This window comes from Buteo buteo, chromosome 26, assembly GCF_964188355.1.
Source record: "Buteo buteo chromosome 26, bButBut1.hap1.1, whole genome shotgun sequence".
Taxonomy (NCBI): Eukaryota; Metazoa; Chordata; class Aves; order Accipitriformes; family Accipitridae; genus Buteo; species Buteo buteo.
Genome location: NC_134196.1, coordinates 723,530 through 740,826, shown reverse-complemented (window position 1 = coordinate 740,826; position 17,297 = coordinate 723,530). Strand labels below are relative to the sequence as shown.

The following is a 17,297-nucleotide window of genomic DNA, read 5'->3' as shown; positions in this document are numbered from 1 at the left end:
TGTTCATCAGACAACTGTTTTGCATCTTCTAAAGGAACCCACTGATCCCCGATATTCAATCTAAATGCACTTTCGCTCTACCTCCTGCCACCCCATTACTCTTCAATTACACTCACTCGGATTGTCCTAAGGAAGTCCTTTCTTTCTTTATTGATTATTCCCTTCAAACACTTGCAGAAAATTATCATACTCCCTATCTGGCAAAAACATATACTTGGGAAAAACCTATCCTCGGCAATAAGGCAAGGGTCCAGTAAGACACAGGCTACCCTGAGAAAGCAGGTTTTAACTAAAGTTCAAGTAACATTGCACAGTAAACCCTGGGAATACTTCAGAGTGTTTATTTGAGACAGGGGACTTCTTAATGGAGAAAGTCCTTAGTGCAGATTTCACTAGACTGTACTCTTTTAATCTTTATTTGTAAGACAGTGTCTCCATTAGTCCCAGGCTGGAGCAAGGTGTCTGGGCAATGAGCAGGAAAATATATACACACATAGGACTTATTCTGGGACCAAACACAGGAGGCAGAGCACGGATGAGAACAACTGTTCAAATACAGACACACACAGCTCTCTGTGGGTCTGTTCCTCAGCCACCCCGAAAGCCAGGACCTGAAATAGCAGCCATCTGTAAGAAAAGGGACAAGACATGAAAGCTGGTGGAAACTACAAATGGCAGGCTGATCTATAAACAGGAGAAGCTCAAGGAAAGCAGCTGTCCACAGGTAGCCCGTCAGAGGCAAAAAAGCTACAGAAATGAGATGCTGCCATAATCCCAGCAGTCTTTACAAAGCAAACATAATTAAATGCAGTGATACAAAGAACTCTGGCCTCAGTGAAAATGAGCACACATCTAAGAAGTAAAGCAAATAGCTCCCACTTCTAAAAAAGAACAAAAGTAAAGCACTGGCCTGAAAGAAGTGACCTGAGCAATCCTGAATTCTTAAAACACCCAGATGATGCTTGGAGCAAACAGTTAAACTCGGTGTGCAGGAACTGATCTCAGGCAGCAGACTGCAGAAGAAGGGACTCTTTCTATTATTCCCACATCTCCCAGCTTGGATGGTGAGACTATCGTATGGCACTGCTTAGACTGGAAAACTTGCAGCACACCTCTGCTGCCCAGTGCTGCACCCAATACAAGTTAATTTACCAGACATTATTTGTTCTCAAAACCCACAGGACTGCATAATACCAGGGTGGATCTACTGGGAGAACAAAAGGACCTGCAGCACCTATCAGCATTAACATTGCAGTGTGCACCCTATGTTACGTGGTGGGTGGCAAGCTGCCCTGCTGCACAGTTTCCCCAGTCTCGTAAGGGCAGCCCTGCATGTTCCAACATGACCAAAACAGTGTTCTGATTAAGCTGCGCAAAAAGTGATTTTTCAAAGCAAGGTCTGAATAATACAGAAAAAAATAATAAAATTAAAGGTGCTGCTTCAATCTAAATCCAGGTTGGTTTGCTTTTTTGAATTTTCCACTAATCAAACTCATCCATTCAACACACACAAAAATAATGTTCTTTATCAGACGTGATTAATAAAAGTGATGGAAATTTGGATCCAAACAAACACCTGCAAAGACACTTTGAGTACTCACTGACAAAGGAGTTTCAATGAAAAAAAAGACAAAAATAAATAAATAAAAATCCTAGTCCCAGGGGCTAGACATCCCTTCTGAGAGGTGACAGAAACTGCAGTTTAAACCTCCGTTCTGAGTCAAGCAGAAGGGACTTGAATGCATTTTTCCCATTGCCTAGGACTCTGTCCTCACTGTCTGGCTAACGAGGCTCTGGGATCTGGGGGAAGATGCTGCTATTTCCTCCTCCACGTCGCCTCTGTGAATGGTATCTAAAGGCTTTTGTGAGTCTACATGAGAACACCAAAATGCCAGTTTTCATTTACAGCAATAAAACCTTCAAAATAAATCCTCCATATCTGACCAAAATTAATGAATACTTTCGTTGATCTTGAACTACTTTTTTTCACAGATTCCTTTGTTCCTCCCACCATATTTCTGAGGCTCAGGCATTATCATCTGGAAAGGGAAGAACACAGGCCTTACTACTCCTGGTCTTTAATGATCCCTGTCATTTTCCCCCAAAACAGACTTTGGGGACAAAATTGACCAGAGTCCAATTAAAAATTCTTCGCCTCCTTCCATTAGAGACTCCGCTTTCTTACCCTACATGGCTGTGCAGCACTCTTTTGCATCATTAAACATCCTAACCCCATTCCACCACACGAGCAGCTGAACATTACCCATAGTGAAATGTTGCCTGTATGTTAATTTTGTAAAGTGCTTCCTTCTCAAAGGAAGGAACAATAGAAATGTAAGCCACTATCATGTACAGGAACCAAGGAAATAAACCTAAGGGAAACAAGCACCAGAAACTGTCATGCAAAATGCAGACCAAGTTGAAAGCTTAAACAGCAACAAGAAAAAGGCTGTCAAACAATCTTCCAGGCTTGGCATGGTGGGAGACGTTGCAGAATGCAGCTAGCCCGGCAGAAGGAAATTAAATAAGCCTGGCAAACTGCTGACTCAGCAGAAGACAGCACAACCTCCAGCACATTTTAGAAATAAACCCAGGTCAGTAAAAGCCAGAGCCTTTCATGAGAAAGAAAGGCCAAAGGATAGCGACAGAAACTCAGACACCACTACGAGGCAATGAAAGAGTGAGTGCCGGCATCTAACATTACCAAAGGCAGTCTGAAAAAATTACAGACTCGGGGAAAACACAGTTCAGGCAGAGGGAAAACAAATGACGCTGAACATATTGTATGCTCAAATCGATGACACTAAACGCATGCCAGAGATCATGAGCAGCAAGAGTAACTCAAGCACACAGTAGCTCCGGTGATAACCACAGTTTTAACACTGAGATACCTTTGAAAAGCAACAGAGAAGTTAACACGTAACAGTGCGGAGAAAACCACAGAGGAAAAGACTGTCCTGCTCTGGTAATAATACTGCTAAGATGCAGGTCAGCATCAAGCCAAGTCAACCACGCACAATCAAGATTCAAACCCAAAGCAAGGAGCATGTGAGAACTGAGCACAGAAACACTGGCCAGAACCAACACTAGAGGAGAGAAACCAAGCCAAAGACAAAACAAACAAGCTATTCCTTACTGAAAAAAAGTATGAGCAATTTCATATTAAGAAAAATTCATTTCAAATGCATTCAGAAGCAAATGGGGCCAGACTTCTACTCCAGGAAAAGCAAACTGCCAAAACCCTAGCCAAAAAGATGGGGAAGAGGAGGAAGAGAAAGAAAAACAAAACCAAAAGAAAAAGGCAAAAGAAAAAAACCCATAGGGTCCTATGAATGTGCAGATGAGGGCACACCAGCACCTGCCTTCTCTCAAGCCCCATGGAAGGAAAACAGAGCCCCCAGTTAATAACATTCAGGAAACGTAAAAATAGAAAAAGCAAAGGATTCACAGGCCAAGCAAAGACGTCGTCGGCATGAGACAGAGTCTCAAGCAAATGCAACTGAACAGATGAAAACACACCCTCAGGCACCGGCAGCACGTTCACTCCCCGTGAGCCTCCTTCAGCAGAAGCTCTGCTAGCACGTTCTCCAGACCTGGTTTGGTTGGCTGCTTCCTCTCTGCCCTCATCTCTTCACAAATTTCAAATCTTAAAGCGGCCGAAATTCCCGTGCTTTCCTCAGCTGTCTTTTTGTTGCATAGTCTGGCCACCAAAAGCAATGAGCAATAAACTGTCTCCTCCAATGGCACTTGGGCAACCTGTGTGGTTTCTGGCTGCTACAGACGCCCTGAAGTGATTACCTGTATGTGGCTGGGGACAAAGCAGGGGAAAGTGAAGTTTGCTGTGCTGTGTATCCATCCAGTGTTGTAGGACACACAACCTGCCCATGTCACTCCTGAGTGGAGGACAGCTGGAGCAATTACTGTTGGACTGATAAATAGTCAGTTCACTCGTAAATGGAGTTTGGGGAAAAAGTGATTCTTGTGCTCAGACTGAAATTAGAGAAGAGTTTTGGCCTGAAGAGAGGGCAAGGGAGCGGATTCGTAGAATGTCAGCACATATCACTTAGAATTTTCACAATGACATGCTTTGCTTAAAAATGGCAATGCACAAAACGAAAGCTTTAGAAAATTTCATTTTTATGTGACATTTTTCTATCAAAACTGGTCTATGTTACAAAATGTTTTTACTACATTTAAATGACCTGATTTTTTTTTTTTCAGGTCAGAAGAACATTTTGTGTGGACTCAAAAAGAAATATGAATTTGTTTCCGTTCACCAAAAACTACAAAACAATAGCTATGTTTTTCTTTCATTGCTCACCAAATCAACCCTTCCTTCCTGTTTTTCTGAGGATGTTGTGGACTGATCAGGGATGATAGGATGGATCCTTGATACTGAACTGTGATAGGAATATTTAATTACTGTACCCATGCTTGAAAGCTCATCTTCCCGCAGCAGCTCAGCTGTCACCTGAATTAGGATATGGACGTTTGTCAACATGCTGCGATAACACATTCCCACAATCAATGAAATGCTCACAATGAAAGGGACACAGACACACAGCAACATCTGACATGCCACGGAAACCTCCAAGCTGGTGGCAAGCAGGAGGGTTTTCAACCAGAAGCAACATGGCTCTGGCACTAGTGCACCAGGCCCGCACTCAGAGGTAGTGCTGCATTGCAAGACATAGCCTTATCACAGGGTTTTTTGGTTCTCTGTAAAGTTAGGATTATCCCCTCAGATGTTAAGACTGGAAATTTTCCAGCAGCACTGGGTATTTTTGAGTTGTTGCACCTTCTCGGCCACAGCTCTCCAAGCATGCAAAAGCACCTTTACTGCTTTTTCCCATCTGCCCTTCACACTCTCGACGAGGCCCCCATAAGCTTGCACAAAGCTGGTTATAATTCTCCACTGCCTATCAAAGCCTTCACAAGAGTTAGGCAGTTGGTGTGTAAAGCCTGCTGCCTACCATGCTGACTAATGTTGTCTGATTGTTCCCTTGTACTCCCCCGTTGGTCCATCTGTACCCATCTGCTGCCTTTTGTCTTCTAATTAAAGTGTAACCACTTTGGGGTAGGAGCCACCTTTCTGGATAGCGTTCACACAGCTCCCTGCAGACCAGAGTCCCAGGTCCATAGCTGGGTGCTGGGGACAGCGACGACGATGCGCAAGAGGGGACCGCACGTACGTGTGGCAAGGGGAACGGTGACCCTCCTCACTGTATGGCACGGACGAGTCAGCTCGAAGAAAACCCCAGACTAGAGGTCTCATCCAGAAGGCAACCAAGGCAAGAGCAGTCTTCTGCCGTGGCTGGATGGTGCTGCCACATAAGTACACTAGGATAGTCCTCAGGGTCACCCTGTCCAAGGAGTCAGGCTGGCAACCCCAGTAAAGGTCAGATGGCTACTATCACCCTCATCAGCTACACCAGCACAGAAATGGTAGGAGGCATTCTAACTGCAGCCGGGGCTTAATAAAGATCTCCAGATTTTCCAATATCTGATTTGCATTAGAGGACAAGGTCTCTCCAAGAAGCTGTCATTGTTTCAATGTAAGAATTCCCTCCTGTAGCCAAGGAGTAGGGCCTGGTGGAGAAGAGCCAGAGTATTTTTCTGCAGGCTCATGAATCATACAAATACACTCTAAAATTTAAGCAAAGTCAGGAACCGCTTCAGCAAGAGGCAAAGAGAGCAAACAGCTTATACTGACATAATACACAGTGGTTAGGAGGAGACACCCAACTAGTGTCCTCTTTGGTCAGAGATGGACTAGTTCATTATTGCAGGATGCAGTAATCTAATCTGATGGTCTGATATGATCAGTCAGCAAAGATACCATTTGATCAGCATGTCCACAAGATTTACGTAGGAGGCCTTTCCAGAAAGATTGTTCCGTTTATTGTCTGACACAAAAGCACTGTGTGGCACTTGTGTCTGCCCCTCTCCTTAGGAGTCAGTGTGAGACTAACGTGGCCATAATTAGCCACAAATACATACAGTTACGTTCTGGGCAACTGTGAGAAGCCAGGCCAAATCCTGGCAGTGGGTGCAGCATAGGTGCACAAATAAAGCCATCTGGTTGTCTGATTGAATCAGGGTCATCAACAGACCCATCAGATGTGACCTAGATCAAGTATCTAAGGGACACTCACTTGGGAGTGGGGTATCCATAAAATATGTATTCTTTGATGCAAGCCTGCTGTTTAATGAGAAGCAAGGGATTCAGCAAATTACGGTCTCTTAGAGAAATGTCCAGAAAGAACACTTTACAAATAAGGGGGAAAATGCACATACAGACTCCCATTCTAATTTCAGCCATATGTGCTTAAATCCAGAATGGTCCATCTGCCCTAAGTGAAGTTATATCCTTCTAAAAACTGGTTCTATGGGAACAGAATCAGTCGCTAACTCTGAGTAGGTTTAAACAAACTCCTATGCCATTTCTCCTCAGGGACAATGAGTCATAAATCCCCATGTACACAGGGAAATTAGCAAAACAAGACTGACTGGCAAAACCAATCCAATCTTGTCTCACCATAAAAGGAGTCGGTGGGATAAAAAACATTTCCTCTCTGAAGTCCCTGGACATGCTGTCAAGATGGCAAGACTCCACACGCAGAGCAGAACCTGACCAAAGGCAGTCACTGCTACCCCAGGGAGACAAGCCTACCTGTGCATGCATGTGTAAGTGATCAGAATGGGCTGCCAGGTGAGCACCAGACAACACAAGGAGGAAACCATCTCAAATGATCTAGTCATCTTTCCAAAGGCAGGGGAGGGCCTTCAGAGAAGATGCTTGGATTTGTACAGCTGCAGTTTTCACCTCACAACCCGACACTCCTGTTCCTCTCATTTTTAAAGAGACTTCTTCAGAAAATGAAATTAAAAAAAATCTAAATCCTTCCTTCTGCTAGGCATCATAACAGGTACATGATTCATATTGGTTCTTCACGGAGTGGCCAGTACCACACAGGCCCTTACTAAACAACAAGAATACTGGTCAGATTTTCAGTCCTCTTCCCCCTTCCCTTGTTATTTCTGCCACTGCGACACTAAAGCACACAAAGAAATGACAGTGAATATTTCTTTTAATGCACAGAAAGACTCGAGACCATGCCTGAAGGCTGCATCATTATCAAAAGCTACAGCCTCTTCAGCATCTCTGTGGTGTCCCTCAGCCCTCCAAAGCTGCAGACTGCAGGAGGTGACAAGTGCCTCCATAAGGGCTTTTGTTTGCAGCCATCCGCAATAGCCTTCACGCGCCAACTGTCTGCGCATACAAAAGGTGCATGGTAGAAGCTTGCAGAAATTATGTCCTCACTGGACCAGGCTTGAAGTTTTTACTCATCAGCTTGTCCATAACCCAGTTTTTCTTTCCTATCAAATAAGTGGTCTGTTGTGAGACACTCTTCAGGTTCATCTTGTTCATCTAATCACAGAAGTGTAGGCTGGCAGAGAACCACCAGAGATCACTTATTGCATCCACCAGCTCTGAGGCAGGACAAGATAGATTTAGACCCTGCGCTGTTGGATATTTTTATATGTGTCCTCCAGCAAATGAGCCTCAACAGCAAATGAGCCCCACCATGTGTCACCATGCTAACAATTATACAGCTCCCTACATACCTAACCAAAATCTTCCTGCTTGAAAATTTAGCAAGATTTCTTATTCTTTCTGCTTACTGTGGACAGGAAAAGCAACTGACCATAATGTCCTTTTTTTCAACAATGATTTAGATGTCCAAAGACTTATCTTGTGCCCCTTCCTCTTTTTTTAGACAAAACAAACCTTATTTTTCCCTTTTTCTTTTCTAAATCTTTCTGTAGCTCCTTCCCACATCTCAAGGGAACCTTTCACAAGCACGGATGGGCACGACACTGCTCTGTCCCAAGCAGGGGACAGCATCACACAAGTTTGCTAACTCACCTTATGTGGACTACGATCGAGGCTGAACACACCTCTGGAAAGCCCATGCGGCAGAGAGTAGTGGGACCATTTTTCACCCTATTTCAGCATTAGGGAATACTGGAAGTCTACAGTCACTGAGGCAGCTGACAGCATGTCACAGCAAATGGCCCCATTCCCAGGGAGCACTAATGTGTGCAATGGTGTAGGGGAACAGACGATGAGCAGCCTGTCCGTGAATTTGTAATCACGGCCACACCGATGGCTAGAGGAAGCAGAACAGTTGCTGCTAATTGATTTTCAAAAGTTCAAAAGTCAAACACTGATAATTACAGGAGCAGCGGCAGGCAAACATTTTATCTGCTGAGGGGGTTGAGGGTTGATAGGGGCAGAGGATTAGCAGATGCAGCAGGGAAAATGAATCTTTCAGCATAAGTTTCCCATCTGTCCCCCTCTAAGATGGCTCATAGTGGCATCCTGACCAAACCCATCACGTGGAGCTTTGCTTGTCCAGCCAGGAGCAGAAGTTACTGGAGCACACATGGTAAGAGATGCCCCAGGGAACCTGCAATCAAAGGGCTCTGTGGGGTGGCACGAGAGGTTGCTGTTATGAGCCGCATGGAAAAGTGCTCTGAATCCCCAGTGACAGACCTAAGGGAAGAGGCAGAGAAGCATCAGCAAAAGGGAGAGGCTGAGAACAACCCAGTGATAGAAGTGATGCAAAGCTCACTAGAAATTAAAGAAATCGAAGAGAAAGAATCCCCAAAAGAGCCTCAGAAATAGTAAGGTTTGTGTCATTGCCAGGTTTGCTGGGGGAAAGTGAGGCGGCAGACAGGAGGAACTGGGAGTTAATGGGACATGACTGCTGTGCCCTGCCTTAGCAGGGAAGGTGGATGTGAGCAAGAGCTGGAGAGCAGCACTTGCCAGCTCTCACAAGGGATGATGAACCCAGAAATAAGTCCTCGTCATATGTGGGATTATAGGAGAGCAGAGGAGAAAGGCAATCGGTAAAGAAAAAGCCTGGGTGAAAACTTTTCCCATGCAAAAGATCACAACCCACAGACACAAAACCTAGTGTAGTACCGATCCTCTGGCTCACCTTGCAAGACCTCTGGCCACAGCTCATTGCTGCATTGAGGCACAGCCCTTCATGAGGCATAAGGCTGGATCTCCTTCACCACCTCCATCTGCCTACCTGCCCCTCTATGATAAATACAACAGGGGCATCTAGGCACCCAAAACACACCTAGGCTGCCTGGCCAGTGAAGCAAAGAGCTCTACTAACCAGCTAATTAAAAGGTAGTGAGGGAAGGCATGCAGCCTTTTGCCCCTAGGGAGCAGAGAACAGAGAAGTGAATGAAATGCAGCACATTTGCTTATCACAAGAGGAATCATTACTCATGGCTACAAGAGCAGAAGAGCTCAGATTACTGCCCCTTTCCAGAAAGTGGTTGCTCTGCATGTTCTTCCATGATTATCAGCCATACAAGGCTTCAGTCTGTCTGAAGGACGCAGGAGGAGATTTATCATCATCAGAGTCTGGGGACAGCTGTAGCTCTTCTAGAAAATTAATTCCTGTTCAGAAATATCTGGTGAAGTTTTGAAGATATTCCTTCCCAAATTGGGATGAAAAATCAAAATCTCAAAAAATTTCACAGACCTGAAATCCTGAAAGAGTTCAGTCACTTGTCTGCATCTTTGCCACTCAGAAAATGGAAGGCTTTGCACCTGTTTTAAAACATTTCTTTATATATATACACCCCATGAGATGTACTCCTCACAATCTCTTTGCCATCTTTCAAGAATCAACTGCATCAAGCTGTACAGAGCAGAAAACTGTGTCACTAAATCCAGAGGAGACTAAGAAAAATGATCAGAAGACTAGAAAACATGACCTACCAGGAGAGACTGAACAAATTCTTGTTTAATCTACAGCAGAGACGACTGGGAGACAACATGACAGAAGCCTTCAAACATACATAGGGAAGATAAAAAGAGGAAGAGAATAAACAATTCTCTATGTCCACTAGGGAGATGCCAAGTAGTAATGGGCTTAAACTGCACTTAGGGAAATCTAAGCTAGACATTAGAAAAACTGTCCAGGGTAAGGAGAAAGAAGCCATGGAAGAGATTGCCTCAGGATTTCATGGAGTTTCTAGCATCGAAGGACTCGGAACAGGTGAGACAAACATCTGTCAGGAATAATTTCAGCCTAATTGATCCCTCCCTTGGGCACAGGGAGGGACTAAATGACCTCTTGATGTTCCTTCCAGGCACAGTGTCTGATTATGGATAAAAGTGTGGAGTGATGTAATTAAAGACTGAGCTATAGTGAACACACACAAGTGGACTGAATCAGTGTTTCCCATGCAGCCTTTCATCTCTCGTGTCCTACTGCCTGAGTGTTTGACTTGGAAACCATCCTGCGTTTTGCACAGTTTCTTCTGTACATTGCCTAGAAGTTGCCAGGACAAAGCACCTTGCTAATTTAGCAAACATTAGTGAGAGTTTGGATGATTTTACACTGCAAAGCAATGCACTTACACAGGTATTGGGATTGTGTGCTAATAATACATGAATAATTTATGGCTTGTATCGTGGCAGTGCCTGGGAGCAGCTGTTAAGGGCCAGCAGTCTGCTTTGCCTGACACTCTGCAAACACGGAACAAAATTATGATCTTTGCCACAAAGAGCTCTGTTTCACCCTTATATTTTAATGTTTGCATTTCCACTGAATAGAGAAAATTAAGAAAAAGAGTATGAGGTTCCAAGTATGAGAGGTATTTGTCTGATCAGAGCATGCTGGACATGACTTCTGCGTTTTCCAGAAAGAACCCACCAGTGTAAAATTCAAACAGCTCAGAGTCTGATTATAATAATCTGATCTTCCCACTGAGCAAGATGCCCACTTCAAGGTAAAACATTTGTGTTCAGGAAGCACTATGGGCTTTTCATACCACTAATACCATAGTTCGTCACAGTCTCACTTCAATCCAGCCCCAGCTCCTATGAAATGAAGAACTGTTCTGGTTTAATGGATGCCAACTAGTCCCCACAGACAGCAAGGCTCAGGCAGGTCCCCAGGGCTAACCCCAATACTCCAGCTCACCAGCATCCCTTGCACTAACTGTCCGATTCATCTGAGAGACCACGGATATGCTCTCAGAGACTGAACAACCCCTCTTACCCCTCTTGGAAGCCCCCAAGCCCCCACTGAGGGTGCGACAGGGTAATGCATGGGACAAGCAGCATAAAAACAGGACTGCATTTAGCTGTGCCTCCCCAGAGCCTGCAAAGCATTCCAGCAACAGATTCCCCACAGCCGGCCTGGCTTATAATCCCTAGCAGGATTCATGCCACTGCTGCCTCGTTTTCCTGCTCTGATGATTGACTTTTCCTCTGTGAGAACAAATTTGGTGCCAGCTAGGAACAAATCCTCCTGGACACTGCCTGGTGAGCTTCAGTGAAGTTGTGTGACGGACAGAGCCTGACGTGAGGTCTCTGCAGCCTGAGCCTTGCCTGCCCACCCCCTGTGCAATATCCAGCCAGGCTGCCTCCAAACATGTCCAAGAGCTATCCACACATGCTGACGCCATGCCGTATGTTTCCTCACACTCCTGTCCCACTAAGACCTCTGCTGACTCTCCCAGACCATACACTCCCTTCTAGTGTGCACAGTGCCATGACCATGACGTGGATGGTTCTTCCTGGAAACGAGGCACAAGCTGGGGCCTTTCACCCTCTCCCCAAATTCCTGCAACTACTGGGAGACCTTAGTGCCTGCCAGGCACTAATGCGATGGCTCTTCTGCCTCCTTCAAAAGTTCTTCCTCCAGCCCTCTTCTGAATGCACTTCTCCTGACAGCTCCCTATTTCATTCTCATTTCCCCATGAATTTCTTCCTGGCTTTGGCCAGGCAGGCCACTTGCAAGTCCCTGCAGAGAACAAGTAGCCAAGGAGAGAAGGCTTTTTGTGCCGGGTGGGGCAAACAGGCATTTTTCTAAACCATACACATGATCACATCCAGACCAAGCTCTGCTCCATATCTATTGAGTGCTCTGCTGAATTCTCCTTGCTTTCACTCTGACTTCTCACCCCCGTCACTTTTTTAGATCTTATTTTCTTAGCCCTCAAACTACCTCCTCTACTTCAAACTCTTTGGGAGTGCTTGTTCTGAGCCTGGACCACTGACATTTATGTGGGAGGTGAAGTGAACCAAAGCTTTGCACTAACACAGAAATCCACACCATTTCTAAAAGTGCTTTGGGTTACATGCAAATTTTTCAGAAATATGCAAATTTGGATCTTTGAACAACTCGATATGATCTCACGTACACATCCTACTTAATGCACCATCCCATTGCAAATGACACTGGCCAGATATATCAAGAACAGTTAACACTGGCATATATTACTAAGTGTGGCCATACAGAACTTCACTGCCTCCAAGCCATCCAGGGAAGTATTTTCTGTCTCTGCCATTGAAACCCATGGCACAGAGGAGGTCTTGTCTCTGAAAGGCAGGAAAACTTATGTTCAGATGTTACAGAAGGAAAGCTAATGAATTTTTTATGCACACTAATGCAAGAATGTAATGGCATCCTGCATGGAGAAGGCAGCAGCCTGAGTATTGGAGATACCAGTGATCCAGGATGCAAGGAGGAGATTGCCAGCCCTTGATAAGAAGTACAGAAAGGTGTGGGGGGATTATTCGCCTGGAACCTTCCTCCACCCTCCTCCCTGACACAGTTTGAGAATTACCAAACATGTCCTACCCTCTCCCACTTCCTCTCCTTGGTCAGAAGGATGATCACCAGCTTGGGATGCATCTGGTATCCATCTTCACTGAACGACAAATTCCTGCCTTCAAAGGTGACATTGATCAGGTACCTGCAGGAGAGAGAAAAGAGCAAAGAGAATGTTAACACTTGGGAACCAAACCTGAAATGAGAGCCTGCCTCCCCCCTGCAGCTTACGCCAGGACAGTAGGAGCAAACAATGGAAAACCTAAGAGGAAGGGGGTAGGAGAAACAGGACAATTACTCCAGGAACTGGTACAGTCAGGCAAGGCAAGGCAATTGCCCCTGTTTTGTGACTGGGATAGAAAAGTGATGACCCACGCTGGCTCTCAATGAGTTCCTGAAAGCACACGTAGGAGTCACACACACGTGCGTGTGCCCACAGTCCTTGACTTCCCCTTACCACAAAGGGCAGAGGGATCTATAGCAATTAGCCGTGTAAACGCGCTCCACAGCCTACACTTTGCTCACTCTCCGAAGGGGACTTCACCTGTCATTTGAGGACAGCGATGGCCTACAGGTGAAGCAGTGGAGATAGCCTCCCCCCAGCCCAAACACTGAGGCAACGATAAGGGAAGCTGCAGAGAGAAGAGTGAGGAGCAGTCCACCTGCGAGAAGCTCCGTCCCTATCAGAGCCAGCACGCCTCACGGGGCCCAAAGCAACCATCTGAAGCAGCTTAGGAATAGGACAGTGGATGTTGAGATAGCCCAGTGAAAGTCCTTTTCCCTAGGGACAGAGTCATGCCTTATAGCCGGCAAGATCAAACTAAAGGGTGATCAGCCCTGCAAATCCCCACAGCCAACATTAATGATTCTCTTTGTCTGGAAAGGCCCTGTCACTTCTGTGCAAGGCACCCCCCTTTGGGGCATCTCATGTCAGCTGTACAAATGGACTATTAAACAGTCTGGGCTTCAATCTTATTTATCCTAAGGCCTCTTCACTCAGCTCTGGCAGTGGGGAAGACCTTTAAGTGGACCGAGATTACAGCTACACTCATTTCAAGGCCTTGCTACATCGTGAGAGCATGTTAAAAGTGATGGTGCTGTAAATGAGAATCAGGTCTATTGTTTTCTTAACTGTCAGACTGTCCAGAATGACACTGTGGGGAAGAGGAGGAGGCAAATACACATTTCACAGTTCAGTGGCTTATATGACATCTCCGTGGCACTCTGACAGTTTCCCCTGTTCATATATTTCACTTCAATTCACAATCCTGTTGCATGAAGTAGATTTTGCCTTTATACACCTGCTCTGGCACCGGTAGCATCACGTCACGGTGAGAGGCAGAGGTGACCAAGCTGCCTGCAGGGCTAGCCCCAGGACTCTGCCCTCCCATGCTTTGCTCAGTTCTCCTATAAATTACACAAGCAACATTTCCATTACAGACTTGAGAGGTTCTTCTGCTCTATTACACCATGACACCAGGAAACATTTCCTGATATTCAGCTTCAGTTTGTGCCTTCTGAACTCAATTTGAACCAATTTCAAGAAAAAAAGGAAAAAAAAATCTGTTCTTTCAGTGGGTTCACACTTTCCCACTATCTGCACACAGAGAATTCCCTGCTAGTTTAATGAAAGCATTGGTAACAAGGAAACTTCTTCAAACAAATAAAAAAACAGGTCATGATTTTAGCTTCTTCCTTTTCCCAAACTTTTTTGTCCTAACTCCATTAATCAACCAAACTCATCCACTAATTCCCCATTACCAAGTGCAACCAGCAATCATGTTTACTTCTAAAGGAAATTCCACACTTGCTCCATGTTGTGACCTTCAGGGGACATGCACAGCATATGAAACACAGCCATAAGGGAGCCCAGTGTGAAACATTTGCAACAAGATGATTTTCAAAGGCAGACTATTAGTTATTTTCCAAAAGCTGGACCCATTCAGCACCCAAACACTGAGAGAACCCCAAAACATCAGCTGCATGGAAAATATTAGCCACATAATTGTTCGTAATGGTGTAAAACATCCCATGTCAGGACCACGCATGCTCTTTTTCTGGCATTCTTTTCCCAGCCATTTGCATTGCTCTGGTACTGAGGAATGCCAGGCACAGACCATCGCTGGGTATGTGCAGCCTACCAGACCTATGTAAGGTTCTGGTGGTGGGGAAGACCTTCCAGGGGACCAAGATTACAGCTACACCCATTTCATGACTTCTCTGCACTGGCCACCAGAGTAAAGACAAAGAAAGGCTCCAAGAAGATGAGGATGCCATTAGCCTGATGGGAGTTGCAGCTTTATATGTCAGTAGTTAGGAAGCAGTGCCAACATCTAATTAAACAAACAGCAATATCAAACAGTTCTCAGCCCTCTTTCCCCTCCCACTCGAGAATGATGCCACTATGGGAATCTCCCTTGCACAGCCTGACAAGAAGAGTTCACAGAAATCAGCAACAGATATGACACAAGAGGGTGTCATTTCTGTTTGTTTTCCACCAGAAAGATTAGAACCACTAATAATAATCAAGGAGGGATCAGCAGCAGCTCCAATCCTTGGAGCTGCCTTGAGATTTACACTTAAAGTGGCACTAAAATCCCTCGCTTCACACCTTAATGACTGAAATTAGTCTCCAAATTTGGCACAGTAACTCTTCAGAGGGTTTTCTCTTGAACCCATTAGCAACATGTTTACAAAAGTTTGCAGGAGGAGTGCAGAAGCAGCAGCTCCCCCCAGCTTTCCCTGCACTCCTGCATTTTGCTGGGGCCCATCACCTACACAGGGATGCAGGGAGAGAGCGGCACACGGGGAGCTGCGGGGTTTGCTCAGGTGTGCTGAGCAAGGGGATGCCTGTGTGACAAAGCATCGGGGCTTGAAGGACTCCCTGGCAGGCCAAGTCAGCAGCGTGCTGCAAGGCAGCCACACTCCAGCGGCTCTGCCCTCCACCACCACCGCAGCCAGAGTCATCCCCTTCGGCAGCTACGCTGCCCTGGTAGGCCAGCACCACTGCTGCCTGCTCTGGCCAGGGGAATTTGTTTCCTCCCTACAGCCTACACATGCTCCAGTCCCCAAAAAGGCAACCAGGGGGCTGGGAGACTCCCTGTCATGTCTGCACTGAGCCACCAGCTGCAACAGGGGCACAACATGAGGGCGGCAGGCTGTGCATGCAGGTGAGGTAACTCAGGATGAAACTGTGCCTGTAATGGGCTTAATCCATGATTCCCTGGATGGTTTGGACTCCAAGATGCAGAGAGAAAAGGGGCAAGGGGGGCAGACACAGGCAATTTAATTTAATTTGCTAGAAATACCTTTCAGCAAAGAGTTTTGCTTATGTGGGCATTTCTGGAGTTGCTTGATGCAAGCACAGAAGGGTCGAGCCCTTCCCCAGCCTGGTGGAGATGCAGCGGTCGCAATGCCCAAACTCAACCGGGTGGGAGCAAAACACACATGACGCTGTGGAAACAGGGCGACATTGTGAGCCCTGTGGTACAAACAAGCAGGCAGGAACAAAGAAGGAAGGGACATGTCCTTAGGCGCAAGGCAAATCAGACTCGGGGGGACCCGTCTCCCCATCCTTGTGCTCTGACCATTAGGTAGCATCACCTGCCCTAGAAGTGAGGCTGTCAGCCCTGCAAGCTAATGGAGAGTGTTTCAAAGGCTGGTTGGCATAGGAAATAGAGCATTAAAACCACATCAGATGGCCAATTTAGGACCAGCAGAGAGATGATGACATTTTAAATGGTTTCAGCTAGTGATGGAGAAAGTCTGGAGAGGCAAATGTGGCAGGCGGAGGGGGCTTGGGGGGAGAAAGGAAGGATGTTAACTGAATTTTTCTTTGCCCCAGAGACAAAGATGCATTTGAAATCAGCACTAACCACTCCTACTTCTGCCTCCAGTGCCTTTCTGGGAATCAGCTGCTCCTGAACCTGCTGACTGGGTGGGCAAATTTGGACATTGCTTTGGTTCAGTCCATCGCACCCCACACCTCACACATGTGCGTGCACACAGACACTCCCCTGTGCCCTGTCAGTGCTTGTTACGCTCCAATGAGACAAGCAGTCTGTCTGAAAAGGCTTGATTATCCTAACATCGACTGCTTCCCTGAATAAGACAGGCCATATAAATAAAACAGCCTCTCCACCATCAGCATCAGGGAGTCATCTCAGCAGTCCAGCACACGAGGGAAAAACAGGGTGTAGGTGGAGGGTGGGAAAAGAAAGGCTCTGGGATACCTCTGCCAGAGAGGATTTCCAGGGTAAAAGGCAGGTGGAGTGCGATGCAGGATAAGAGGATGGGGATGCAGACCACCATCAGGCTCTATGGAAACTCACTGTAATGTGAAACACTGAGGCCAAACGTAACAGCAGTGAGGTGAAGGCAGTGAAAGGCGTTTACCCTGCAGAATCTGAATGGTGAAATAACCTTTTTCTTTCCCCTAGAGACAGCATTAAAACCCCACCAGCCAGAGGTACCAGGGACAGGCATAGCTGCCTGCCCAGACCCACTTCATGCCCAGGAAAGAGCAAAGACAAGCACGTTACTGCATTTCAGCACAAGTGCCCACAGCTCCAACCCATGTTCCCTCGCTTAGCACCAGCAAGACCTACCCAGCCCGGGCTGATGCAAACAGCCTTGGCAGAGTGC

At 46.1% G+C, this 17,297-nt stretch overlaps 1 protein-coding gene across 1 annotated transcript in view; it reads right to left on the bottom strand.

Moving 5' to 3' along the window:
* The window catches only part of GRIN2B (glutamate ionotropic receptor NMDA type subunit 2B), a 168,478-nt gene that overhangs the window by 62,743 nt on the left and 88,438 nt on the right, over positions 1-17,297 (bottom strand). The window contains exon 3 of the mRNA XM_075057757.1: positions 12,684-12,798. Coding sequence (XP_074913858.1) covers positions 12,684-12,798 — 115 coding nt within the window. The remainder of the gene's footprint in view (positions 1-12,683; positions 12,799-17,297) is intronic.